The sequence below is a fragment of the Taudactylus pleione genome, unplaced genomic scaffold, assembly GCF_031769625.1.
Source record: "Taudactylus pleione unplaced genomic scaffold, aTauple2 ptg000377l, whole genome shotgun sequence".
NCBI classification, from domain to species: Eukaryota; Metazoa; Chordata; class Amphibia; order Anura; family Myobatrachidae; genus Taudactylus; species Taudactylus pleione.
Window position 1 is genome coordinate 3,201,297 of NW_028284778.1, and position 26,973 is coordinate 3,228,269.

Sequence of the window (26,973 nt, forward strand, 5' to 3'; positions counted from 1 at the left end):
TCTTACCTCCCCCCATACATCATACATGTCCCACTAGCTGTGTTCCTGTTCTTACCTCCCCCCATACATCATACATGTCCCACTAGCTGTGTTCCTGTTCTTACCTCCCCCCATACATCATACATGTCCCACTAGCTGTGTACCTGTTCTTACCTCCCCCCATACATCATACATGTCCCACTAGCTGTGTTCCTGTTCTTACCTCCCCCCATACATCATACATGTCCCACTAGCTGTGTTCCTGTTCTTACAACCCCCATGCTTCATATATACCCCACTAGCTATGTACCTGTTCTTACCTCCCTCTAGCTGTGTACCTGTACTTACTCCGCCCCCCATACATCATACATGCCCCACTAGCTGTGTACCTGTTCTTACCTCCCCCCATACATGTCCCACTAGCTGTGTACCTGTTATTACCTCCCCCCTTACATCATACATGCCCCACTTGCTGTGTACCTGTTCTTACCTACACTCATACATGCCCCACTAGCTGTGTACCTGTTCTTACTCCCACCCATCCATCTAACTGTTAGATGGATGGGCGGGAGTAAGAACAGGTACACAGCTAGTGGGACATGTTAGGTTCTGACATGTCCCACTAGCTGTGTACCTGTTTTTACTTCCCCCATACATCACATATACCCCACTAGCTGTGTACCTGTTTTACTTCCCTCCATACATGCCCCACTAGCTGTGTACCTCTGTTCCCACTTCACTTTAGACCTAACCTTCCCTCCATACATGCCAGTTCCCTCTAGCCTGTGATAAGTTGCATTGGACATGCCTGGGTGACTGCAACTTTCCAGGCAGTAGGTGTCCTTAGACCAAATTGTACTGTGATACTTCAAAGTCTCTGCCAAGCTTTGTGCCAGTATAGAGGACGAATGATGATAATAACAATAATAATTCCCCATGTCTACAACACACTGACCTGGAAAGAGTTTCCAGCAACAGCAATGCCTGCCACTGTCATGGGACAAGCTGAACCAATCCCAAAGCTGCAATGGTTCCCAGCTACAGAGGGGAGGGGGGCTGGGGGGGTCAGATCGTTTAACTCTTTCATGGGCGTCTACATTTCTGCAAAACCTGTACATTTACTACGCAGTACCACTCTAACCCCAATAACCAAGGAATTAAAAACAAATGTCAGAAAAGAAAGCATTGCTAATAATAATAATTAGGAATGATCTGTATTACTGAAGGAAAAAGCTACTATAGATACATAAGAAGGAGTACAAACTTAGCTGGCAGACTAATACAAAATGTATTGTTTAGCATACAGGGTAAATACTGGCTGCTTAATGTCTAGGGTGGGTACGCACTTGCACGATATCTGGCCAAATTTGCCGTATTTTAACGACAAATCGGGCATATCGTGCAGTGTGTATGCCCGATTGCGTGCTCCCACGGGACGCCTGTGATATCGTGTGATTGGCCGTGCTGTACGGCCAATCACACGATATCGCACGCGGTGCAGTGCATATGAATGAAGGACGGAACGACACATCGTCCCAATGTTCATTAAATATTCTAATGTGTACCGGCAATCTTGCATGGTCCAGGGTAAAGGTAATTCGCTCCGACCATCGGCAAGATTGCCAGTCATACAAGTGTGTGGCAATTCTGCAATCGATTGAAAAAGGGAAATATTTTTAGACACAATCGATTGCAGATTGCACCATTGCTGCAATCAATTTCTGATGTATGGGGGCCTTTACTCTGCAATTTAGAGTTCAATTTGGACAAGACCCTCCCAAATCTATTACTCACTTGCATGCAAAGTGGCTGTAATTGTAGGCAGCCGCAGAAGCCTGATTTGCTACGTTATTATTCTAACACGCAAAATGGTGGTTGCTCAAATCAATTTATAAGCCCGTAATTTACAGGTGAATGTAAGGTAGAGGTTAATAATACAAGAAAAGAACCAGATAAAACATTCCCCCAGTACTCTGCACATAGGGGCTGATCCAGCAGAGGACGCAGTTCAGCACACTAATGTAGATTCCCGATTATCGTGAATCTGTGCATGCGCAGGACCCGTTTTGCGCATGTGCGGAAAGGGTCCTGCGTGATCGCACGCAGGCCCCCGTATGCCTCTGCCTGATTGGCATTTGTGGGACGGTGCGGGAAAGGCCTGCGTTCACGGAAAGGGATGCATGTCGCCCCCGTTCACCGGGAGCGGCAAGGCCAGGGTCTGTGTCCATGGGCGCAGGCTTCCTAATTTTGCAGGCTATTTAGCTTACGCCATACTTGCCTAAAGCATTTCAGGAAGATTGTGAACGCAACACCTATGAGTTTGGCGGTAAAGTGGGCGTGTACTGCTACATCTGAAAGGCGTGTCATACATCTTACAGCCAAATATAAATGAGCCCGAAAGCAGTTAAGCCGTGTACACGATATTGGTGAAAGATTTCCCTTGAACTTTCTGTAGTGCAGGACAAACGATATTGGCTGTACACACTGATAGATATCTATGATTGATATCTTTCAGTGAAGTCATCCTGCCACATCTCTGAACAGGCAATTCTTGACAATATTGGCCTGCATGTTCGGACGACCAAAGATATTGTTATCGTCCAGTGGGAGCGCACATAGTTGGTTGTTAGCTGCATACACACGGAGCGATATATCGTTGAACGATATCGTTGTCGTCCATATATATCGTTCCGTGTGTACGCGCACCTTCTACTTGTTGATGGAAACATACTGATACTTTTCAGAAAATGTATGTTGCCATAGGGATCATTGGGCCTGATTCAGCAAGGATCGCAACTGCCATTACGCACACAATTGGGCGATTGTTGCATTATGTGTATGCATCGCAGTGCGCAAACCAGTCACTGCGATTGGGACTGCGATCGTAGTGACTACGCAGACCCATCACAGAGTGATTGACAGGATGTACCGTTTGGGGGCGGTGACGGGGGAGTGGTCGGCGAAAAGCAGACGTGAAAGTGCGATGCCATACGCAGCTTGGCCTTTCACTTTGTGCAATGAAGTTAGCAACTCCTGAGTACGGTCAGACATTGTGCAAGTGTGCGTGAGGTTCCGATGTTACTCGATGTTACCGATGGTTTCGCAGTCTTGCAAAGTATTATAGATGTGTGTGAGGTAAAGGGGGCGTCCTTATGTTAGGCTGCTTATAGCATAGCGATCGCAGACATTAGCATATCTTCGTGCCCATCGTGCCTTATAGTCAATGCAGGGAAATGATACTAATGATCCCATTTGAATGTATATATCTTTGTTTTTTTATATATATACAGTATATATATATATATATATATATTATATATATTAAAAAAACAATGGGGGTAAGGTGCAATCATGGAGATTGCTAAACTTTCCAGGGAGTCAGGGAGACTGTTAGGGGTATATTTACTAAAGTAAGAGTTTTTAGAAGAGGAGATGTTGCCGGTAGCAACCAATCAGATTCTACTTAACATTTAACTAGCATCTTCTAGAAGATAATAGCTAGTATCTGATTGATTGCTATGGGCAACATCTCCAGTTGTAAAATCTCTTACTTTAGTAAATATACCCCTTACTATTTCAGGGAGTCTCCCTGACAATCAGGGAGTATAGGCAAGTATGGCTTACGCATGCCTGGCCAAAGGAACATCCATTGCGACCGACTCCGATGGTGGTCCCAGACTGTGACCTCGGAGGCAGCGCTGGGATCGCAGATGCAGCAAAGAGGTGTCAGATACCTCCTGCTGCATTCGCATTTTAGCAGAACGGAATTGCAAAGCCACTTGTGTGTCTGGCTATGCAATTCCGTCCTCTGCTGAAACAGGCCCATAGGCCAGTAAAGAGATTTGCATCTCAGTACATATATTTACAAACATATAGTAAGCCACCCTCCACTCCATGGCGTCCATGCTTTTTGGTGGCCCTAATGCTACATGACAATAGCACCCACTTTGGGTCATACATTCTTTTATGCTACATGATAATAGCTCATACATTTATATATTTCAAAATTGAGAGCTTAATCACCTGGAGGCACCCCAGGAACCTCCAATATGGCCCTACAAGGACCACCACACCCTTCAACTACTGAACCCATCCATACTAAATCAAGATTCTGTTCAGCTAATGGGTGGGTCCAAGCGGGAAGCCGTGCCACCCCAGTTGCCCCAACCGCCAACTTTAGTATCGGCACGTGCACCAGCCCCATGCTCTGTGCAGGAGATCCGTCAGAGACAGGCTCCACCTGGCTCAGAACAGGGTGGACATACGCAAACATGCATAAGTTCACACCTGTGCGTGCACTGTGGCCCTGATTCAGACCCGCTCGCTGACGGAGGCAGCTCGCAGGTCTGATGGGCGTTTTTTGGGGGGGCCGGCCTCCAGGCCGCTCGCACAGCTGTGGGTGACCACCCATGGCTTGTGCGAGCGGCCTGGCGATGGTACCGATTATCGTGACCATCGGGCTTGCGACGAGACCCTTGTGGTAGGGTCTCGTCAACCGCAAGCCCCAGTGAACTTCCTGCTCTTCTAGAGTTAGTAGGGCCGCCCACAAACCTTCATTTGGTCAGCCATCCCCCCTCCCCGCCTACAAAACGGGGCGAGCGGTCGATCAACATCGACAGCCGCCCCGTTTTGTTGCGAGCCCCGGAGCGTGTGATTTCTCGCTCGAAGCAGGGTTCGCGCGTGCGCACTGCCCCGCCATTGACTTGCTTGCGAGCGGGTCTGAATCAGGCCCTGTATGCAAAGACTCTCCATTTGCATCCATGCTAATAGATCCGTTCGGCTTAGTCTGTTCCCATCTGCCCCGCCCGCAGTGCAAGATGGTTTTGCCATGGTGCAAAGTTACACATTAAGGGCCTGATTCAGAGGGGGCAGTGTTTTTTTATGTCTGTGCATGCGTCAGAGTCGCACTGCCCAATGCGTCCCAGTGGTTACTGCACGTAGACGCAGAAGGATTTGGTCACGAGAGTGTGGATTTTAGTGGGGGCGTTCCTTGGAGGTAACGGAGGGGAGGGGGTGGCTAGGCAGACGTGGGCGTGTTGCTGACAGTGGCTGCATCTAAAGACACAGAATCGCTTGCGCAGTGCGCCATGTTCAGACAGAGAAACTGCGCCTGCCATAGGGCTGGTGCAGGTATCGATGGTGCATCCGATGTTTGTCTAAAGATGCACCCAGCCAGATTTGCACCACTGCAAGTGGGCATCTCACTATGATCAGATTGTGCCGCTGCATTAGCATAAAGACGCGGCTGCGTTCACCTCCAAGTAGTTTTATGTGTTGTGGTTGTGCTCTATATAAATTTATGTAAATATAACTTTTTAGTAAAAAAAAAAAAAAAAGTTTACGGTAGCTGGTCATACGATATAGATAAATAGCCCGCCTGAGCCAGAAATGCACGTAAAGCAGCCGCAATTGCTGAGAAATAAATGTGGATCTCTGTATTCAGAGCCGGCCCCATCCATCCGCTTAGTTATATCTCCCCTTGTCAGCCACAAGAGGAGATCTAACTCAGGGCCTGATTCAGAGCCGGACGCTATTTGCGCTCGCTCGTTCAGAAAAGGGGGCCGGATATTTAAATAGAGCGCTCGCTCTTTGCGGTCTGTTGACGCCTCTATGTCTGAGCGAGCGAACGAAATATGCGCTCGCTATTTTGTAAAGACGCCCCCTGGCCGTTCGCATCACACGTCATCTCCGCTATTTATTAGATTAATCGAGTATATCGAAAGGCGTCTGAACTGCTCGCAGTGCTTGTGGTTGGATTTTCCTACTGCAATCATGCGAACAGTTCAGGCTAAGAAACCACCAAGTGACGTGGTCGATGACGCTGCTTTGTTAATTATGCACTCCCATTAAACGCCCGTTTTGACCGTTTGGCACGCCTGCGTTCGAATCTCCACTTCCCGTTTTCAAGCACCTTCCCCTGTTAGCACCCACAAACGCCTCATCCTGTCACTCAAATTAGCAGGCACTCGCTATTTTGCGAACACACGATTGCCGACCGCACTGACTGGTTGGCGCATGCGCATTACGACCCATACGCATGCGCAGATGTGTGAACATCGCTCGCAGCGAACGAGCGGCCGCTTACGAGCGGCTCTGAATCAGGCCCTCAGATCCATATGACTCCATCATTGCTCTAGGTTGAGTTTTGCAGGCTCTGATGCTTGCGCAGTTTGCTACAATGTAACCTATGTCATTAGGCGGTTCAAATGCCAACGCTGGAAGACCAGCACCAGGGAAGATCCCGACAGCTGTAAAGGTAAGTAGTAACTAACCTACCCCCCCCCACCCTCCATTAGGGGTGCCTAACCCTAACCCCCCCTTCCCTGCAGCCTAAACCTGTCTCCCGGGGGGGGGGGTGCCTAACCCTAACCCCCCCTTCCCCTAGCCTAATCCTCCCAGGGGGTGTCTAGCCCTAAGTCCCTCCCGGGAGCCCCTAACCCTCCCCCTCCCGCGGCTGTCCTTGCCTGTCTTACCTTTGATCGGTATGCCGGGCATCGGGCTCCCGGCGTAGGTAAAACAACAGGCCTGTCATTAGACCCCTGCCGGTATTAGACAGTCCTGACTGCATCCCGCCTACCATGTAACCAGCCAGTTCTGGAATCCTCAGTGCACACGTGACCCGGCTCTCCCCGGATCTGGGCTTCCAGATTCACTTATAAAAATCACATCATGTTGGCTCCATCCCTGCGGTGTAAATGGTGCAATTCGGGGCATCACATGGAGGGGATGGGACCACCACTATGACACAATTCATTGAGGATGGCATCACCATGCCCCATATCCTGCTCATTTCACAAAGGAACCTTACCAGCTCTCTCAGGAGACAGAGGGCCTCATTCACTACGGATCGCTGTTCTGCTTATACGCACACAACTGCGTTGCTAAGATCAGCGGTGCAATATAAATGTTTACATTCGCATTGCGATCGCAGCCTGACATAAAGACACCCACTTCCCCTTACTCACATCCGTATACTTTGACAACATAGCGAAACAATCGGTAACATCAGACAGTTAATGAAGCCCTGACCTTACTCAGGAATTGCTAACTTCTGCGCACACTATGAGACCTCAGGCGGTGTCTGGTATCACAGTGGCTAATATCAATCACTCTGTCATGAGCCTATGTAGCCTCTGCGTACGCAGTTCTGAGCGCGTCTGGCTCGCGCACGTGCGCTGCATACACATGCACCGAGTGAATTAATTGACTGATTGCGTGCATATACGCAACTGCGCTTCTTGCTGAATCAGGCCCAGAGAGAGACTTGGACCCGCAGCACACACGATATGACCTATGTATACCCTGTATGCTCACACTAGCTTGACAAAGGGCTCAAAGGCGCCCAAACTGTTATGCTGTAAGCCTAATAAATAACTGCTGCTTCATGCAAGCCTGTGTGCGTTTATACCCATGTTATATCACACATAATAATGTGCATTAAACACATATACTTTTGATATACTTTTGCTAGCATTTTTTACTTGCCTTACAAAACGAACCTCCGCCACATATACAAGTGGGTATGTAGCCAGAGATGGGAAGGAGCAGTGTCTGTCATTTTATAATAATTTGCAACGTTGGCAAAATGACGGCCATTTTGTCCTGGTAAGGTCATTAAGAATATATTTTAACGTATTTTGGATTGTTCAGTGCCTCTGCTGGTAGTTCCGGATCTGTTCTCCTGATCCACATACACATTGTTGAAATGTTTCTAATGACACCCTGAAACTGGGAAAGTATCCCACTGAGGACTCTCTGGAGCCCTTTCTTGGTTATATCACGTGTGCCTGAGATCTTCAAGTGGATCCAGACAAACTCTCTTCAGTTTCACACTGGCCACAGCCGGGGGCTCTCAAGGACACTCAAAGGTTCCCTGACTTTGGGGTTAGGGTTTTCACATAAAGCAGAATGTCAGCTCACAAAAGCGTCTTGCAGAAGCTGTCACAGACTTATACTTGCTCAGAAAATGCTATCTGGTCCAATACTAGCTCCAACACCCCCAGTTTTACTTTAATGTGAATCTTGTTAAATCACCTTTTTTTTCCTTGCATTTGCGTTCTATACTATAGCTATACTCCAGTAAAATATCATGGTGACGTTGATATGCACTATACTGGCTATAATATAAAAATAATATCACTGGCGTCCATGAATGGGGTTGGGGACGGAGATCAGAGCTGTCAGAATCCTGACACTAATAGGTAAATCTCCAACTACTAAGCCTTACCCCCCCTCCCCGGGGTATGCAGTCGGGAAGCCGGCGGACCTAATCCCGCCTGTCATTAGACATACAGTCAGGTGCATAAATATTGGGACATTGACAGAATATTCATATTTTGGCCTCTATTCACCACCACAATGGCTTTGAAATGAAACAAACAAGATGTGCTTTAACTGCAGACTTTCAGATTTAATTTGAGGGTAATTACATCCAAATCAGGTGAACAGTGTAGGAATTACAGTGGTTTCTATATGTGCCTCCCACTTTTTAAGGGGCCAAAAGTAATGGGACTATCAACTCAAAAGCTATTTCATGGACAGGTGTGGGCTATTCCCTCATTATTTAATTATCAATTAAGCAGGTAAAAGGTCTGGAGTTGATTCTAGGTGTGACATTTGCATTTGGAATCAGTTGCTGTCAACTCTCAATATGAGATCCAAAGAGCTGTCACTATCAGTGAAACAAGCCATCATTAGGCTGAAAAATCAAAACAAACCCATCAGAGAGATAGCAAAAACATTAGGTGTGGCCAAATCAACTGTTTGGAACATTCTTAAAAAGAAAGAAAGCACCGGAGAGCTCAGCAACACCAAAAGACCCGGAGGACCACGGAAAACAACTGTGGTGGATGACAGAAGAATTATTTCCCTGGTGAAGAAAAACCCCTTCACAACAGTTGGTCAAATCAAGAACACTCTCCAGGAGGTAGGTGTATATGTGTCAAAGTCAACAATCAAGAAAAGACTTCACAAGAGTGAATATAGAGGGTTCACCACAAGATGTAAACCATTGGTGAGCCTCAAAAACAGGAAGACCAGATTAGAGTTTTCCAAAGAACATCTAAAAAAGCCATTACAGTTCTGGAACAACATCCTATGGACAGATGAGACAAAGATCAACTTGTACCAGAGTGATGGGAAGAGAAGAGTATGGAGAAGGAAAGGAATTGCTCATGATCCAAAACATACCACCTCATCAGTGAAGCATGGTGGTGGTAGTGTCATGGCGTGGGCATGTATGGCTGCCAATGGAACTGGTTCCCTTGTATTTATTGATGATGTGACTGCTGACAAAAGCAGCAGAATGAATTCTGAAGTGTTTCGGGCAATATAATATGCTCATATTCAGTCAAATGCTTCATTGGACGGCGCTTCACAGTGAAGATGGACAATTACCCGAAGCATACTGCAAAAGCAACCAAAGAGTTTTTTAAGGCTAAAAAGTGGAATGTTATGCAATGACCAAGTCAATCCCCTGACCTGAATCCTATTGAGCATGCATTTCACTTGATGAAGACAAAACTGAAGGGAAAATGCCCCAAGAACAAGCAGGAACTGAAGACATTTGCAGTAGAGGCCTGGCAGAGCATCACCAGGGATGAAACCCAGTGTCTGGTGCTATCTATGCGTTCCAGACTTCAGGCTATAATTGCCTGCAAAGGAATAGCAACAAAGTATTAAAAAGTGAAAGTTAGATTTAGGATTGTTTAGTTTGTCCCATTACTTTTGGCCCCTTAAAAAGTGGGAGGCACATAAAGAAACCGTTGTAATTCCTACACCGTTCACCTGATTTGGATGTAATTACCCTCAAATTAAATCTAAAAGTCTGCAGTTAAAGCACATCTTGTTTGTTTAATTTCAAAGCCATTGTGGTGGTGAATAGAGGCCAAAATATGAAAATTCTGTCAATGTCCCAATATTTATGCACCTGACTGTACGCCGGGAGACTGACGCCCGGCATCCCAATCGAAGGGACGCCGGGTGTGGATAGTCGTGCAGGGGGGGGGCTTTGCTGTTAGGTTTAGTGTTCCTGGGGGGCATTTAGGTGTTAGCATCCCCCTGGGAGTTAGGTTTAGGCTAGGGGAAGAGGGGTTAGGGTTAGGTACCCTCCCGGCGGACTTAGGTTTAGGCAGTGGGGAAGGGGGGGTTAGGTTTAAGCACTTAAGAGGGGGGATTAGGGTTAGGCACTGGGGGGGAGGTAAGGGTTAGGCACCCCTAAGGGAGGGTTAGGGGGTAGAATTAGATTAGAACATATTTACCTCAGGATGATCGGAATTTCCACTGCTGCTGGGATGCTGGTGTCGGGATTCCAACCGCCGGAATCATACAGATTCCCTCCCCGGTGTCTACCCCTAAACTCCTCCCCTAGTGCCTAACCCTAACCTCCCCTAAACACCAATACTTACCTGCGGGATTCTGACGGTCAGTATAATGGTGCCGGGATCCCGACTGCTGTCAGGATTCCGGCGTCGGTAATTAGACCGCTGGCATCCCGTATAGCGGGATGCTGACTACATCCCCATGAGTATATCCTAGATGTGGACTTCGACATGTCACATGATTTGTTCCTATACTTTTCAAGCTCACATCTACTTCTTAAAATGACTCTATTACTGATATCACGGATATTTACAAGATAGCTGCTCGATGTGCATCAATGTTACCAATACTTACGCAGGTAAGCGACATCGTATGCAGATGAGAAGGCAGCAGTAGCCGTCCCTATGCTCGGGTGATCTCTGGAACCATTAGCATGTTTTTGCAGCTGCGTACCAAGCAGAAACACAGCTGCAATCTGATTAGCGTCCGCCTCTAAATCAGGGCCTTAATTTGTATTGTCTGATATGACCTTCAAGACTCATTTACAAAAGGAACGTTTTAAATTCGAGTTTGGAAAACAAGTTCATTTCCAATTAATCCTTTTTACTCCAGGGTACAGCTAACGGAACTCTTAACAGCCCCATTCTTTTTGTGGTCGCACAAACATTGTAGACCTATCATGCATTTTGCTCCCCACTATCTCTGGCTTTTGCTTGCCATCCTGGTGCAAGTTAACCGTATTTTGATGGGAAATCTTCCGTTAAGACTTTTCGGAACAAGGACACTCGGCATCACTCTTGCTGTAAGGCCATCTTGTTTCGCTGGTAAACACATGAACTACATGGCCAAGCAAGATTTCACCAGCCTAGACAATTTTTATGTTCTTAGGGACGCTGGGGGCGAGAGGTCTGTTTAGTTTAATGGCTTCTAATGTTCCTGGCCAAATTCAAATCTTTTTGCCAAGTGTGCCCAGGTTGCAGGGCTATGAGTGGCTGCATGCTGGGGTGCACCACAGCCTGGATTATGTCCAACGGCTGCAGTGGTTTGCACTACACTGGGGGAGTGTAAATAAATAGCTGCTGAAGTCAGGACATAGGACCTCATTCCGACCATCGGGGCTTACGACAAGACCCTAAGGTTGGGTCTCTGCACTCGTAATCCCCAGGGAGCTTCTTGCTCTGTTTGAGCAGGAAACTACCCACTGACATCACTGATGATGTCAGTGCGGCCGCCCACAAAACGGTAGGCGTTCACATGGGAACGCCTCCATTTTGCAAACCACCCCCCCGGCCCGCCTACCAAACGGGGCGAGCTGTCGATCAACATTGACAGCCGCCTCATTTGGTAACGAGCTCCGTAGCGACAAGTTTCTCTGTCGCTCCGGGGCTTGCGCACGTGCAGTGCGGCCGCTGCGCGTGCACAGGCCTAACCATCGAGTTGGTTACGAGCGCATCGGCGTACGCGACCGACTCTGAATAAGGTCCATACAAGCCTCCTTGTACTTAATGGCACAAAGTAAATATATATTATATACTATTCCATTGTTCACCAGTGAAGTTTAATCTGTATATTGCACCGTTTCACCTTCAATAAGGCAAAGCAGTTTTGTGTATGAAGCTCTAGTACACGAGAACAGCCTTCTGCCTCATTTTGTAGGGCAACCGGCCCCTGATAAAATCCACCACCAGTGCCAGGTCTTCTAGCGATCAGGTCTTCTATCTGCAACTGCTGTAATCCTAGTAAGTAGTGTACTGTATACCCCATTTAAACTGCTTTATTTTAGCTGATAGGGGTTACAAATGCTCCGTTTTCAACCGTGACCAGCAGCAAACATCTACAAAGATAAAGCATAAATCAGTGTAGCTCTATGCGTACAACGGTGCCTAACAGCTGTGACGTAAAGTGGGCCTGATTCAGACCCGCTTGCGAGCGCTCGCAAGCGGGACGATGGTGCCCTAGTGCGCATGATGGAGGGAGCTCCGTCGTGCGCATGTGCGAGACCCGAATAACGACGGGGAAGCCGTCGCTCCGGGACTCGCACCAAAGGGGGCGTGCTGTCGATGTTGATTGACAGCACGCCCCCTTTGGTGGGCGTGCCTGCCAGACGGAGGCGTTTCCATGGGAACGCCTACCGTCTGGGTCCGGCCCCACTGACATCACTAGTGATGTCAGTGGGATGTCACTAGTGATGTCAGTGGGAGTGATTTTGGCTCTGATAGAGCCAAAATCACTCCAGGGCTTGCGGTCACCGAGACCCTACCGCAGGTTCTCGTCGCAAGCCCGATGGTCGCAATGGTCTTGACCATCGCGACCATCTTTTTGGCCGCTCGCATATGCTGTGGGTGGTCACCCACAGCTATGCGAGCGGCCAGGAGGCCGCTGCAAGTTTAGGTAGGAGGGCCCTGATTCAGAGCGAGCGCTCTGGTCAGAGCGTCCGGCTCTGAATCAGGCCCAGTATTCCAATGTACGTTTTAGACCAAAGCCTAAAGCAGATGTTGTGCCCTATCCAACCCCATTAGCAGAACGCTACCATTACTGGAGTAAAAATAACCCTGCTGCATTTTCTAAACATACATTCCCAAAGAAATTAATTCAATTCATCTTCAATATGGCTACTGGAGTTATATTTCAGTTTTAATTGTAGTTTTGCTACAACTGAAATCCAGTCACTGTAGTGGCTACTTACTCCAAATCACTATTGAAAGTTGCCTCCAAAACCCTACATAAATACTTTGCTCTTCTATTTTTAGTTACTAAATACCTTCCCAGTTATGCGCTTCAATCAGACATCAACCTCAATACCAGCTTTAAGACTTCACCCGTTTCATTGCTCTATGTCTCTAGAACAGTCCTGGCCAACCAGTGGCTCTCCAGCTGTTGTGGAACTACAAGTCCCAGCATGCTTCGCCAGCTGATCGGTGAGAAAGTATGCTGGGACCTGTAGTTTTTACAACAGCTGGAGAGCCACCGGTTGGCCAGGCCTGCTCTAGAGCACCCTTAGAACACACCTCATCTGGAAAGGCTGTGAAATTTTCTCTTCAACCAGTCTATCGGAGACACCACCACTCCAGTCTCCTTTCACAATGCAACAGTCCCCTATTCTGCCCACCACCAGGATGGCACTACCACTGGACGAACCTAGGGTACCAGAATTTACAGGTGTATAAAACAATGAACACATGACGCTGTGTTATTTAACCAATAACGCCCTCAAACTGAGAACTGGGCGGCGAAATAAGGACAGCGCCAAGCAGCACCTTACATATGACGAGGCCAGTGTTGCTCATCCATTTTGCACATAAACAGAATGTTTGGCGCTGGCAGATTGTCACAGACCAGCAGCGCCATACTCCCAAAAGGAGACAATGCTGCCCCGCCCCTGCTCCCCTCCTCGTAAGTACTTAACACTCCATCTTTTCCTCCTCATTGTAGTTTACCTTTGTACAAAACCTGCCTGGACGGCCGTTCCAAACAGCACGGTTGAGCACTTGGCCAGGTCCATAACTTGTGGATATTCTGAAGCTTGGCATTGCTATATGCCTGACTCTTTTCTAGATGTCAATAATACACTAATTGTGAACCAATGGGGCTAAAGATATGATGGATAATAATAACTGATAGTCTTTCAGCTGCTGTATCTTAAAGAGAGCCTTCTGTATAGCTCTTCACAAAACGGAACACAAAATAAACAATGAAGAGATGTTGGGGGTGTATAAAGGATAACATGGTTTATAAGGGGTGGATTGTGTAACGTAAAAAAGAAAACAAAATTCCTGATATTAACTTTTTAATTAAACAACCTTCTTAGCAGATCTAGGCAAACCCTTTCGGGTATATTTACTAAACAGCGAGTCTTCAAAGCCTCCAATTACGCTCAGAGAAGCAGCCTGTGCAGCGCTCACCATCTTAAAAGCTGCCAGCAAAACTGACTTCTGAATCAGACCCTTAAGCTAGGTACACACTATGCAATTATTGGGCCAATTTGGTGATAATCGGGTGATCAGCCTGTTTTATCGTTTAGTGTTTAGGCATGAGCGTTTAGGCGGTAAAAAAAAAACAGCCATAAATGCTCTCCCTTGAATATTGAAATCGGTCAGACCTGCCAGAAGAGATCGACCAAAAAGTTCTGATATCGTGTAGTGCAGTGATTTTCAACCTGTTTCAACTTGCGGCACACCGAACACGATTGTAAATTGCCAAGGCACACCATCAGACCCCCACAGAGAAAAACACGCACATTGCCCCTCACAGAAGACAAAAAAAAAAATACATTGGGCCCCCACTTAAAAAGAAATAATAACACGGGCCACTAGTGAGCACTGTGCGGGCAGGATGGCGAAGTGCGTGACCTATGAGGTCACACTGCCGCATCTCTATTGGCTGCGGCTGAGCCACCCGGAATAACCCAGCGCTGCCCGAGCCCAAAGTTAGGAGCTTCACTGCGGGCATCTCCAGTGCCGCTTCTCCGGCAGCACACTTGGGAACCTCCCTGCCGCGGCACAGTGGTTGAAAAACGCTGGTGTAGTGTGTGGGCATTCACGATAATCAGCCCATTGCTACGAATTTTCCCGATTACCTCATCCTCCTTGTGGACGGACATACGCAAATTCTCGATCCATGAGCCTGAAAATCGTCAGCTCATTCAGCTAGATTGTAGAGTGTGCACAGGATTTTTCACTTGCAGAAAAACTGTGCTGACTGCCGGTTCGAAGCACAAAAACTGCATAGTGTGTACCTAGCTTTAATATTCCTGGCAACCCAAAGCTAAAACACAAGAGAGGTTATATCTGTGCAGAAAAGAGCTGCAAACGTCACCTGCTCCAGACCTTTGTAGAAATATGGCTGCGTTCGGTGATCAATTTCAGAATTATTTTGGGAAAGTACGCTGGTGTATGAAGGAAAAGTAAATCAACCATTACAAATATCTTTTTCTCAGTTATTTTCTCAACAAAAACCTTGAGAATGAAGACATGAGACGTATTTACCTCAGTAAGTTAATGAGGGTACAAGCAGATTTGTTTTATTACCAGAGGTTATTATTACAGAACAAGCACAGACGCACATCAAAAGATATTCAGGTCTTTAATAAAAAGACATTGTTATTTTCAATATGAAAAACAAAAAGAAAAGAAAAGAATGGAACGGTGTAAAATAATTAAAATGTGTAACTTAGATATTTCTTGGATCAAGTTTAGTCTGCAATAAAAACAAAAATAACTATCCCTGCAATAATGTAATATATGTATAACAAAAGGTTTCCCAGCAAGAAAATATGCTCTCTTCGGTAATTGTCGAACAGTATCTATAAGTAAAATACAGACGCTTGCTGGGACAACTAATACTTTGGCCACATAACGCAAAAGGAAAGACTTGGTTGATAAAGACCAAACATAAAATGAGTCGACAGAAGACAAAAGACAGAAAAACACCATCAATGGTGTCACCCATATGAACTTGCATTCGTTTGGAAGGGCGACGTCTGACAGACTGCATGCTAATATTTATAAGGTCACAAAGATTTGGAATCCACTTAACAATTATAAAACATGACCGGAGAAATGGCTTCTTCCACGAAGAATTCCGAAATGTCTTTCATGGCATGAGGTTTGATCAAAAGTAACTACACAGTTTATAGCTGACGTTTCACAAGACCTGCTTCACATACAAAACCTCTCCCACGTTCCGGGCACCCAAAGGACTTCTCTCCATGTGAATTGCCTGGTGGACGATCAGATTACTATTTCTGGTGAAACATTTACCACAAGTGGGGCAAGAGTATGGTTTCTCTCCTGTGTGGCCTGTGAGGTGGTTTAAGAGACTGGGTTTATTGGAAAATACTTTTCCGCACTCGGGGCACGTGAGCCTCTCTCTTCGGTGATCTCTCCGATGGTTGGCAAAATCTGATCTGCGGACAAAAGTTTCTGGACACTCCGAACACTTGTAAGAAGTATCTTTCTTGACGGACGGGGAGCTGCCTTCTTCGCACGAGACGGAGTCGTCCAAGACAGGGGTAGATTTACGTTTTTTCTGATCTTTGGAAGTAGAAGTCTGAGTTTCTACAGCAATTTCATCTTCATCTGAGGCAAAGCCCTCCTCAATTGGTGCAAATGTATATTTGGTGTGTGCATGTTTTATAAGTGCACTAACATCCGTGTCTAAGCTACTTCCTTCATCAAAACCTAAAAAATCCTTCTGCAGATGGTGGTTTTCATACATCGGTGGACTATGTTCTGTGTGAGTAGATGGACGCGGAGGGTAATTGGTATAAGTGCTGGTGACATTTTCTTCATCACATGAATCTGTCTCCTCACTGGCATAATTAGATGCATACGGTACATGATCTGTGTGTGTGTAAATGTCAGTGTCTGTGAAATTTTCTTCTTCTTCATCCGAGACAGATACTTCTTTTATATGAAGAGATGCATGATCGGCGAGTGAATAGTCGTCTGTGTCTGTGATATTTTCTTCTTCACTTGAGACCAATTCCTCCTTAATATGAGTAGATGTATACTGTGTATGACCTGTGGGTGTATACATGTCAGTGTCTGTGAGGTCTCCTCCATCACATGAGACCGATTCCTCCTTAATATCAGTAGATGTATACTGTGTATGACCTGTGGGTGTATACATGTCACTATCTGTGAGGTTTCCTTCCTCACATGTGACTGATTCCTCCTTAATAGGAGTAGATGTACTTTGTATATGATCCGCAGGTGTATAAATGTCAGTGTCTGTAAGGTTTCCTTCTTCACGCGAGACTGTTTCCTCCTTAATACGAGTAGTGGTATATTGACCCAATCTATTTACCAATATATCTGCTGCAAAGAAATAATAAAAAAAATTATAAAAAAATAGACTGATTTCAGAAAAAAAAAAAGTTATTGTGCATTCATACAATACACACTGGTTATATATTCTGTATATAAGATAACATATTAATATAGTTTATTTATATGGAGCCACAAGGGGCCAGATGCGCCTTGCAAAGTACATAAACAGTAAGAACAAAACAAAAAAGTGACTTACAGTACAAAACATAGCGGAACATGGACAAGGTTTATACACATTCGGTATGCATGACCGGCAGTACGATTCCCGGCTGCGGCAGCCCGACAAAAGAACAGAGCCCGGCAGCGGAAGACCGTCAGCGCTGGAAATCCCGATCGTCCCTAGGTATCTACTAAACTGATCTAACCCCCTAACCCTCCTTTAGGGTGCCTAACCCTAACCTCCCCCCCAAGTGCCTAGACCTAATCCCCCCTCTAAGTGCCTAACCCTAACCCCCCCCTTCCCCGCTGCCTAAACCTAAAGCTGGTCACACACTAGACCAACTTACATCCAACCAGCCAACTAGTTGATTGGTTGGAATGAAAATCTGGTAACGTATGGGAGTAACTGATGATCAGCAATTTGCTCCTAAATGCCAGAAAACAGATGAAAATAGTCATCAGACAAGTCTGTTAAATGTTTGATCTGAACAATTTGTTCAAACAACAGGAATTGCCCATTTTCCGGCGTTTGGGAGCAAATTGCTGATTGCCATTTGCTTTCATACCTTACCAGATTTTCATTCCAACCAACCAACTAGTTGGCTGGTTGGATGTAAGTTGGTCTAGTGTGTGGCCAGCTTAAGTCCCAGGGGGGGGTGCCTAACCCTGAATCCCAGGAGGGGGTGTCCTAACCCTCCCTCCCCCTAGCCTAACCCTCCCAGGGGGGTGCGTAACCCTAATACCCCCCGGATGCCCTAAACCTAACCCACCCCCACCGCGGCTGTCTGCTCGCGGCATCCCTTCGATCGGGATGCCTGGCGCCGGTCTGCCGGCCTCGGGAAAATGACAGGCGTCTAGATTTTAGACGCCGGTCATTAATCCCTAGGCGGGATAGAGGATTCGGGAAGCAAGCGCCGGCTTCCTAAACGTAACCCGTTTATACACATTATTGCAGCAGCAGTCATAGCACCAAAATAAGCAGCGGGGCGGCAGAGCCCAAAGGTTTGGTGCTGCTGTTGACAGTGTAGTGGGGATGATGGTATTAGTGAGGGAAGTAAAAGCACATGAGGGAAGAGGGCCCTGCTCATGAGAGCTTAGCATAGAATACACATCCTCTTACCAGGTGTTCCGAGGTGCTGGCGATTCTCCATCATACCATCCTTGTACACACCTTTGTGTCCTAAATTCTTCACTTTGTCCATGCAGAAATAGACAGTAGCATCGTCACACCTTATAGGTACCTATCACACACAGACAATGATACAGTCAGTCATAATTCAAACACAGCCCCTGGTGTTACTGTACAATGTCCCATTCCCAGCAGTCACCTCTCCAGTCATCACCCAGACACATCCCCTGGTGTTACTGTATAATGCCCCATTCCCAGCAGTCACCACCCAGACACATCCCCTGGTGTTACTGTATAATGTCCCATTCCCAGCAGTCACCTCTCCAGTCATCACCCAGACACATCCCCTGGTGTTACTGTATAATGTCCCATTCCCAGTAGTCACCACCCAGACACATCCCCTGGTGTTACTGTATAATGTCCCTTTCCCAGCAGTCACCTCTCCAGTCATCACCCAGACACATCCCCTGGTGTTACTGTATAATGTCCCATTCCCAGCAGTCACCTCTCCAGTCACCACCCAGACACATCCCCTGGTGTTACTGTATAATGTCCCATTCCCAGCAGTCACCTCTCCAGTCATCACCCAGACACATCCCCTGGTGTTACTGTATAATGTCCCATTCCCAGCAGTCACCTCTCCAGTCATCACCCAGACACATCCCCTGGTGTTACTGTATAATGTCCCATTCCCAGCAGTCACCTCCCCAGTCATCACCCAGACACATCCCCTGGAGTTACTGTATAATGCCCCATTCCCAGCAGTCACCACCCAGACACATCCCCTGGTGTTATTGTATAATGTCCCATTCCCAGCAGTCACCTCTCCAGTCACCACCCAGACACATCCCCTGGTGTTACTGTATAATGCCCCATTCCCAGCAGTCACCTCTCCAGTCATCACCCAGACACATCCCCTGGTGTTACTGTATAATATCCCATTCCCAGCAGTCACCTCTCCAGTCGTCATCACCCAGACACATCCCCTGGTGTTACTGTATAATGTCCCATTCCCAGCAGTCACCACCCAGACACATCCCCTGGTGTTACTGTATAATGCCCCATTCCCAGCAGTCACCTCTCCAGTCATCACCCAGACACATCCCCTGGTGTTACTGTATAATGCCCCATTCCCAGCAGTCACCACCCAGACACATCCCCTGGTGTTACTGTATAATGTCCCATTCCCAGCAGTCACCTCTCCAGTCATCACCCAGACACATCCCCTGGTGTTACTGTATAATGTCCCATTCCCAGTAGTCACCACCCAGACACATCCCCTGGTGTTACTGTATAATGTCCCTTTCCCAGCAGTCACCTCTCCAGTCATCACCCAGACACATCCCCTGGTGTTACTGTATAATGTCCCATTCCCAGCAGTCACCTCTCCAGTCACCACCCAGACACATCCCCTGGTGTTACTGTATAATGTCCCATTCCCAGCAGTCACCTCTCCAGTCATCACCCAGACACATCCCCTGGTGTTACTGTATAATGTCCCATTCCCAGCAGTCACCTCTCCAGTCATCACCCAGACACATCCCCTGGTGTTACTGTATAATGTCCCATTCCCAGCAGTCACCACCCAGACACATCCCCTGGTGTTACTGTATAATGCCCCATTCCCAGCAGTCACCTCTCCAGTCACCACCCAGACACATCCCCTGGTGTTACTGTATAATGCCCCATTCCCAGCAGTCACCTCTCCAGTCATCACCCAGACACATCCCCTGGTGTTACTGTATAATGTCCCATTCCCAGCAGTCACCTCTCCAGTCATCACCCAGACACATCCCCTGGTGTTACTGTATAATGTCCCATTCCCAGCAGTCACCACCCAGACACATCCCCTGGTGTTACTGTATAATGCCCCATTCCCAGCAGTCACCTCTCCAGTCACCACCCAGACACATCCCCTGGTGTTACTGTATAATGCCCCATTCCCAGCAGTCACCTCTCCAGTCATCACCCAGACACATCCCCTGGTGTTACTGTATAATGTCCCATTCCCAGCAGTCACCTCTCCAGTCATCACCCAGACACATCCCCTGGTGTTACTGTATAATGTCCCATTCCCAGCAGTCACCACCCAGACACAGCCCCTGGTGTTACTGTATAATGTCCCATTCCCAGCAGTCACCTCTCCAGTCATCACCCAGACACATCCCCTGGTGTTACTGTATAATGCCCCATTCCCAGCAGTCACCACCCAGACACATCCCCTGGTGTTACTGTATAATGTCCCATTCCCAGCAGTCACCTCTCCAGTCATCACCCAGACATATCCCCTGGTGTTACTGTATAATGTCCCATTCCCAGTAGTCACCACCCAGACACATCCCCTGGTGTTACTGTATAATGTCCCTTTCCCAGCAGTCACCTCTCCAGTCATCACCCAGACACATCCCCTGGTGTTACTGTATAATGTCCCATTCCCAGCAGTCACCTCTCCAGTCATCACCCAGACACATCCCCTGGTGTTACTGTATAATGTCCCATTCCCAGCAGTCACCTCTCCAGTCATCACCCAGACACATCCCCTGGTGTTACTGTATAATGTCCCATTCCCAGCAGTCACCTCTCCAGTCATCACCCAGACACATCCCCTGGTGTTACTGTATAATGTCCCATTCCCAGCAGTCACCTCTCCAGTCATCACCCAGACACATCCCCTGGTGTTACTGTATAATGTCCCATTCCCAGCAGTCACCACCCAGACACATCCCCTGGTGTTACTGTATAATGCCCCATTCCCAGCAGTCACCTCTCCAGTCATCACCCAGACACATCCCCTGGTGTTACTGTATAATGCCCCATTCCCAGCAGTCACCTCTCCAGTCACCACCCAGACACATCCCCTGGTGTTACTGTATAATGCCCCATTCCCAGCAGTCACCTCTCCAGTCACCACCCAGACACATCCCCTGGTGTTACTGTATAATGCCCCATTCCCAGCAGTCACCTCTCCAGTCACCACCCAGACACATCCCCTGGTGTTACTGTATAATGCCCCATTCCCAGCAGTCACCTCTCCAGTCATCACCGAGACACATCCCCTGGTGTTACTGTATAATGTCCCATTCCCAGTAGTCACCACCCAGACACATCCCCTGGTGTTACTGTATAATGCCCCATTCCCAGCAGTCACCTCTCCAGTCATCACCCAGACACATCCCCTGGTGTTACTGTATAATGTCCCATTCCCAGCAGTCACCACCCAGACACATCCCCTGGTGTTACTGTATAATGTCCCATTCCCAGCAGTCACCTCTCCAGTCATCACCCAGACACATCCCCTGGTGTTACTGTATAATGTCCCATTCCCAGCAGTCACCACCCAGACACATCCCCTGGTGTTACTGTATAATGTCCCATTCCCAGCAGTCACCTCTCCAGTCATCACCCAGACACATCCCCTGGTGTTACTGTATAATGTCCCATTCCCAGGAGTCACCACCCAGACACATCCCCTGGTGTTACTGTATAATGCCCCATTCCCAGCAGTCACCTCTCCAGTCACCACCCAGACACATCCCCTGGTGTTACTGTATAATGCCCCATTGCCAGCAGTCACCTCTCCAGTCATCACCCAGACACATCCCCTGGTGTTACTGTATAATGTCCCATTCCCAGCAGTCACCTCTCCAGTCATCACCCAGACACATCCCCTGGTGTTACTGTATAATGTCCCATTCCCAGCAGTCACCACCCAGACACAGCCCCTGGTGTTACTGTATAATGTCCCATTCCCAGCAGTCACCTCTCCAGTCACCACCCAGACACATCCCCTGGTGTTACTGTATAATGCCCCATTCCCAGCAGTCACCTCTCCAGTCACCACCCAGACACATCCCCTGGTGTTACTGTATAATGCCCCATTCCCAGCAGTCACCTCTCCAGTCATCACCCAGACACATCCCCTGGTGTTACTGTATAATGTCCCATTCCCAGCAGTCACCTCTCCAGTCATCACCCAGACACATCCCCTGGTGTTACTGTATAATGTCCCATTCCCAGCAGTCACCACCAAGACACATCCCCTGGTGTTACTGTATAATGCCCCATTCCCAGCAGTCACCTCTCCAGTCATCACCCAGACACATCCCCTGGTGTTACTGTATAATGCCCCATTCCCAGCAGTCACCTCTCCAGTCACCACCCAGACACATCCCCTGGTGTTACTGTATAATGCCCCATTTCCAGCAGTCACCTCTCCAGTCACCACCCAGACACATCCCCTGGTGTTACTATATAATGCCCCATTCCCAGCAGTCACCTCTCCAGTCACCACCCAGACACATCCCCTGGTGTTACTGTATAATGCCCCATTCCCAGCAGTCACCTCTCCAGTCACCACCCAGACACATCCCCTGGTGTTACTGTATAATGCCCCATTCCCAGCAGTCACCTCTCCAGTCACCACCCAGACACATCCCCTGGTGTTACTGTATAATGTCCCATTCCCAGCAGTCACCTCTCCAGTCATCACCCAGACACATCCCCTGGTGTTACTGTATAATGTCCCATTCCCAGCAGTCACCACCCAGACACATCCCCTGGTGTTACTGTATAATGCCCCATTCCCAGCAGTCACCTCTCCAGTCACCACCCAGACACATCCCCTGGTGTTACTGTATAATGCCCCATTCCCAGCAGTCACCTCTCCAGTCATCACCCAGACACATCCCCTGGTGTTACTGTATAATGTCCCATTCCCAGCAGTCACCTCTCCAGTCATCACCCAGACACATCCCCTGGTGTTACTGTATAATGTCCCATTCCCAGCAGTCACCACCCAGACACATCCCCTGGTGTTACTGTATAATGCCCCATTCCCAGCAGTCACCTCTCCAGTCACCACCCAGACACATCCCCTGGTGTTACTGTATAATGCCCCATTCCCAGCAGTCACCTCTCCAGTCATCACCCAGACACATCCCCTGGTGTTACTGTATAATGTCCCATTCCCAGCAGTCACCTCTCCAGTCATCACCCAGACACATCCCCTGGTGTTACTGTATAATGTCCCATTCCCAGCAGTCACCACCCAGACACAGCCCCTGGTGTTACTGTATAATGTCCCATTCCCAGCAGTCACCTCTCCAGTCATCACCCAGACACATCCCTTGGTGTTACTGTATAATGCCCCATTCCCAGCAGTCACCACCCAGATACATCCCCTGGTGTTACTGTATAATGTCCCATTCCCAGCAGTCACCTCTCCAGTCATCACCCAGACACATCCCCTGGTGTTACTGTATAATGTCCCATTCCCAGTAGTCACCACCCAGACACATCCCCTGGTGTTACTGTATAATGTCCCTTTCCCAGCAGTCACCTCTCCAGTCATCACCCAGACACATCCCCTGGTGTTACTGTATAATGTCCCATTCCCAGCAGTCACCTCTCCAGTCATCACCCAGACACATCCCCTGGTGTTACTGTATAATGTCCCATTCCCAGCAGTCACCTCTCCAGTCATCACCCAGACACATCCCCTGGTGTTACTGTATAATGTCCCATTCCCAGCAGTCACCACCCAGACACATCCCCTGGTGTTACTGTATAATGCCCCATTCCCAGCAGTCACCTCTCCAGTCATCACCCAGACACATCCCCTGGTGTTACTGTATAATGCCCCATTCCCAGCAGTCACCTCTCCAGTCACCACCCAGACACATCCCCTGGTGTTACTGTATAATGCCCCATTCCCAGCAGTCACCTCTCCAGTCACCACCCAGACACATCCCCTGGTGTTACTGTATAATGCCCCATTCCCAGCAGTCACCTCACCAGTCACCACCCAGACACATCCCCTGGTGTTACTGTATAATGCCCCATTCCCAGCAGTCACCTCTCCAGTCATCACCGAGACACATCCCCTGGTGTTACTGTATAATGTCCCATTCCCAGTAGTCACCACCCAGACACATCCCCTGGTGTTACTGTATAATGTCCCTTTCCCAGCAGTCACCTCTCCAGTCATCACCCAGACACATCCCCTGGTGTTACTGTATAATGTCCCATTCCCAGCAGTCACCTCTCCAGTCATCACCCAGACACATCCCCTGGTGTTACTGTATAATGTCCCATTCCCAGCAGTCACCTCTCCAGTCATCACCCAGACACATCCCCTGGTGTTACTGTATAATGTCCCATTCCCAGCAGTCACCTCTCCAGTCATCACCCAGACACATCCCCTGGTGTTACTGTATAATGTCCCATTCCCAGCAGTCACCTCCCCAGTCATCACCCAGACACATCCCCAGGTGTTACTGTATAATGCCCCATTCCCAGCAGTCACCACCCAGACACATCCCCTGGTGTTATTGTATAATGTCCCATTCCCAGCAGTCACCTCTCCAGTCATCACCCAGACACATCCCCTGGTGTTACTGTATAATGTCCCATTCCCAGCAGTCACCTCCCAGACACATCCCCTGGTGTTACTGTATAATGCCCCATTCCCAGCAGTCACCACCCAGACACATCCCCTGGTGTTATTGTATAATGTCCCATTCCCAGCAGTCACCTCTCCAGTCTTCACCCAGACACATCCCCTGGTGTTACTGTATAATGTCCCATTCCCAGCAGTCACCTCTCCAGTCATCACCCAGACACATCCCCTGGTGTTACTGTATAATGTCCCATTCCCAGCAGTCACCACCAAGACACATCCCCTGGTGTTACTGTATAATGCCCCATTCCCAGCAGTCACCTCTCCAGTCATCACCCAGACACATCCCCTGGTGTTACTGTATAATGCCCCATTCCCAGCAGTCACCTCTCCAGTCACCACCCAGACACATCCCCTGGTGTTACTGTATAATGCCCCATTCCCAGCAGTCACCTCTCCAGTCACCACCCAGACACATCCCCTGGTGTTACTGTATAATGCCCCATTCCCAGCAGTCACCTCTCCAGTCACCACCCAGACACATCCCTTGGTGTTACTGTATAATGCCCCATTCCCAGCAGTCACCTCTCCAGTCATCACCCAGACACATCCCCTGGTGTTACTGTATAATGTCCCATTCCCAGCAGTCACCACCCAGACACATCCCCTGGTGTTACTGTATAATGTCCCATTCCCAGCAGTCACCACCCAGACACATCCCCTGGTGTTACTGTATAATGCCCCATTCCCAGCAGTCACCTCTCCAGTCACCACCCAGACATCCCCTGGTGTTACTGTATAATGCCCCATTCCCAGCAGTCACCTCTCCAGTCATCACCCAGACACATCCCCTGGTGTTACTGTATAATGTCCCATTCCCAGCAGTCACCTCTCCAGTCATCACCCAGACACATCCCCTGGTGTTACTGTATAATGTCCCATTCCCAGCAGTCACCACCCAGACACATCCCCTGGTGTTACTGTATAATGTCCCATTCCCAGCAGTCACCTCTCCAGTCATCACCCAGACACATCCCCTGGTGTTACTGTATAATGTCCCATTCCCAGCAGTCACCACCCAGACACATCCCCTGGTGTTACTGTATAATGCCCCATTCCCAGCAGTCACCTCTCCAGTCACCACCCAGACACATCCCCTGGTGTTACTGTATAATGCCCCATTGCCAGCAGTCACCTCTCCAGTCATCACCCAGACACATCCCCTGGTGTTACTGTATAATGTCCCATTCCCAGCAGTCACCTCTCCAGTCATCACCCAGACACATCCCCTGGTGTTACTGTATAATGTCCCATTCCCAGCAGTCACCACCCAGACACAGCCCCTGGTGTTACTGTATAATGTCCCATTCCCAGCAGTCACCTCTCCAGTCACCACCCAGACACATCCCCTGGTGTTACTGTATAATGCCCCATTCCCAGCAGTCACCTCTCCAGTCACCACCCAGACACATCCCCTGGTGTTACTGTATAATGCCCCATTCCCAGCAGTCACCTCTCCAGTCATCACCCAGACACATCCCCTGGTGTTACTGTATAATGTCCCATTCCCAGCAGTCACCTCTCCAGTCATCACCCAGACACATCCCCTGGTGTTACTGTATAATGTCCCATTCCCAGCAGTCACCACCCAGACACATCCCCTGGTGTTACTGTATAATGCCCCATTCCCAGCAGTCACCTCTCCAGTCACCACCCAGACACATCCCCTGGTGTTACTGTATAATGTCCCATTCCCAGCAGTCACCTCTCCAGTCACCACCCAGACACATCCCCTGGTGTTACTGTATAATGCCCCATTCCCAGCAGTCACCTCTCCAGTCACCACCCAGACACATCCCTTGGTGTTACTGTATAATGCCCCATTCCCAGCAGTCACCTCTCCAGTCATCACCCAGACACATCCCCTGGTGTTACTGTATAATGTCCCATTCCCAGCAGTCACCACCCAGACACATCCCCTGGTGTTACTGTATAATGTCCCATTCCCAGCAGTCACCACCCAGACACATCCCCTGGTGTTACTGTATAATGCCCCATTCCCAGCAGTCACCTCTCCAGTCACCACCCAGACATCCCCTGGTGTTACTGTATAATGCCCCATTCCCAGCAGTCACCTCTCCAGTCATCACCCAGACACA

General features: G+C 48.4%; 2 protein-coding genes across 2 annotated transcripts in view; both read right to left on the bottom strand.

Annotated features, from left to right (window-relative positions):
* The window catches only part of LOC148508030 (uncharacterized), a 29,982-nt gene extending 29,023 nt beyond the window's left edge, over nucleotides 1-959 (bottom strand). The window contains exon 1 of the mRNA XM_088445296.1: nucleotides 935-959. The gene's annotated coding sequence lies outside the window, so the exon portion shown is untranslated. The remainder of the gene's footprint in view (nucleotides 1-934) is intronic.
* A 14,330-nt stretch (nucleotides 960-15,289) lies between these two features.
* Nucleotides 15,290-26,973, bottom strand: part of LOC148508031 (uncharacterized) — a 100,545-nt gene continuing 88,861 nt past the window's right edge. Inside the window, exons 5-6 of the mRNA XM_088445205.1 lie at nucleotides 18,409-18,529; nucleotides 15,290-17,117 (exon numbers count right to left, since the gene is read on the bottom strand). Of these exons, the coding sequence (XP_088301331.1) occupies nucleotides 15,943-17,117; nucleotides 18,409-18,529 (1,296 nt within the window). The 3' untranslated portion in view covers nucleotides 15,290-15,942. The remainder of the gene's footprint in view (nucleotides 17,118-18,408; nucleotides 18,530-26,973) is intronic.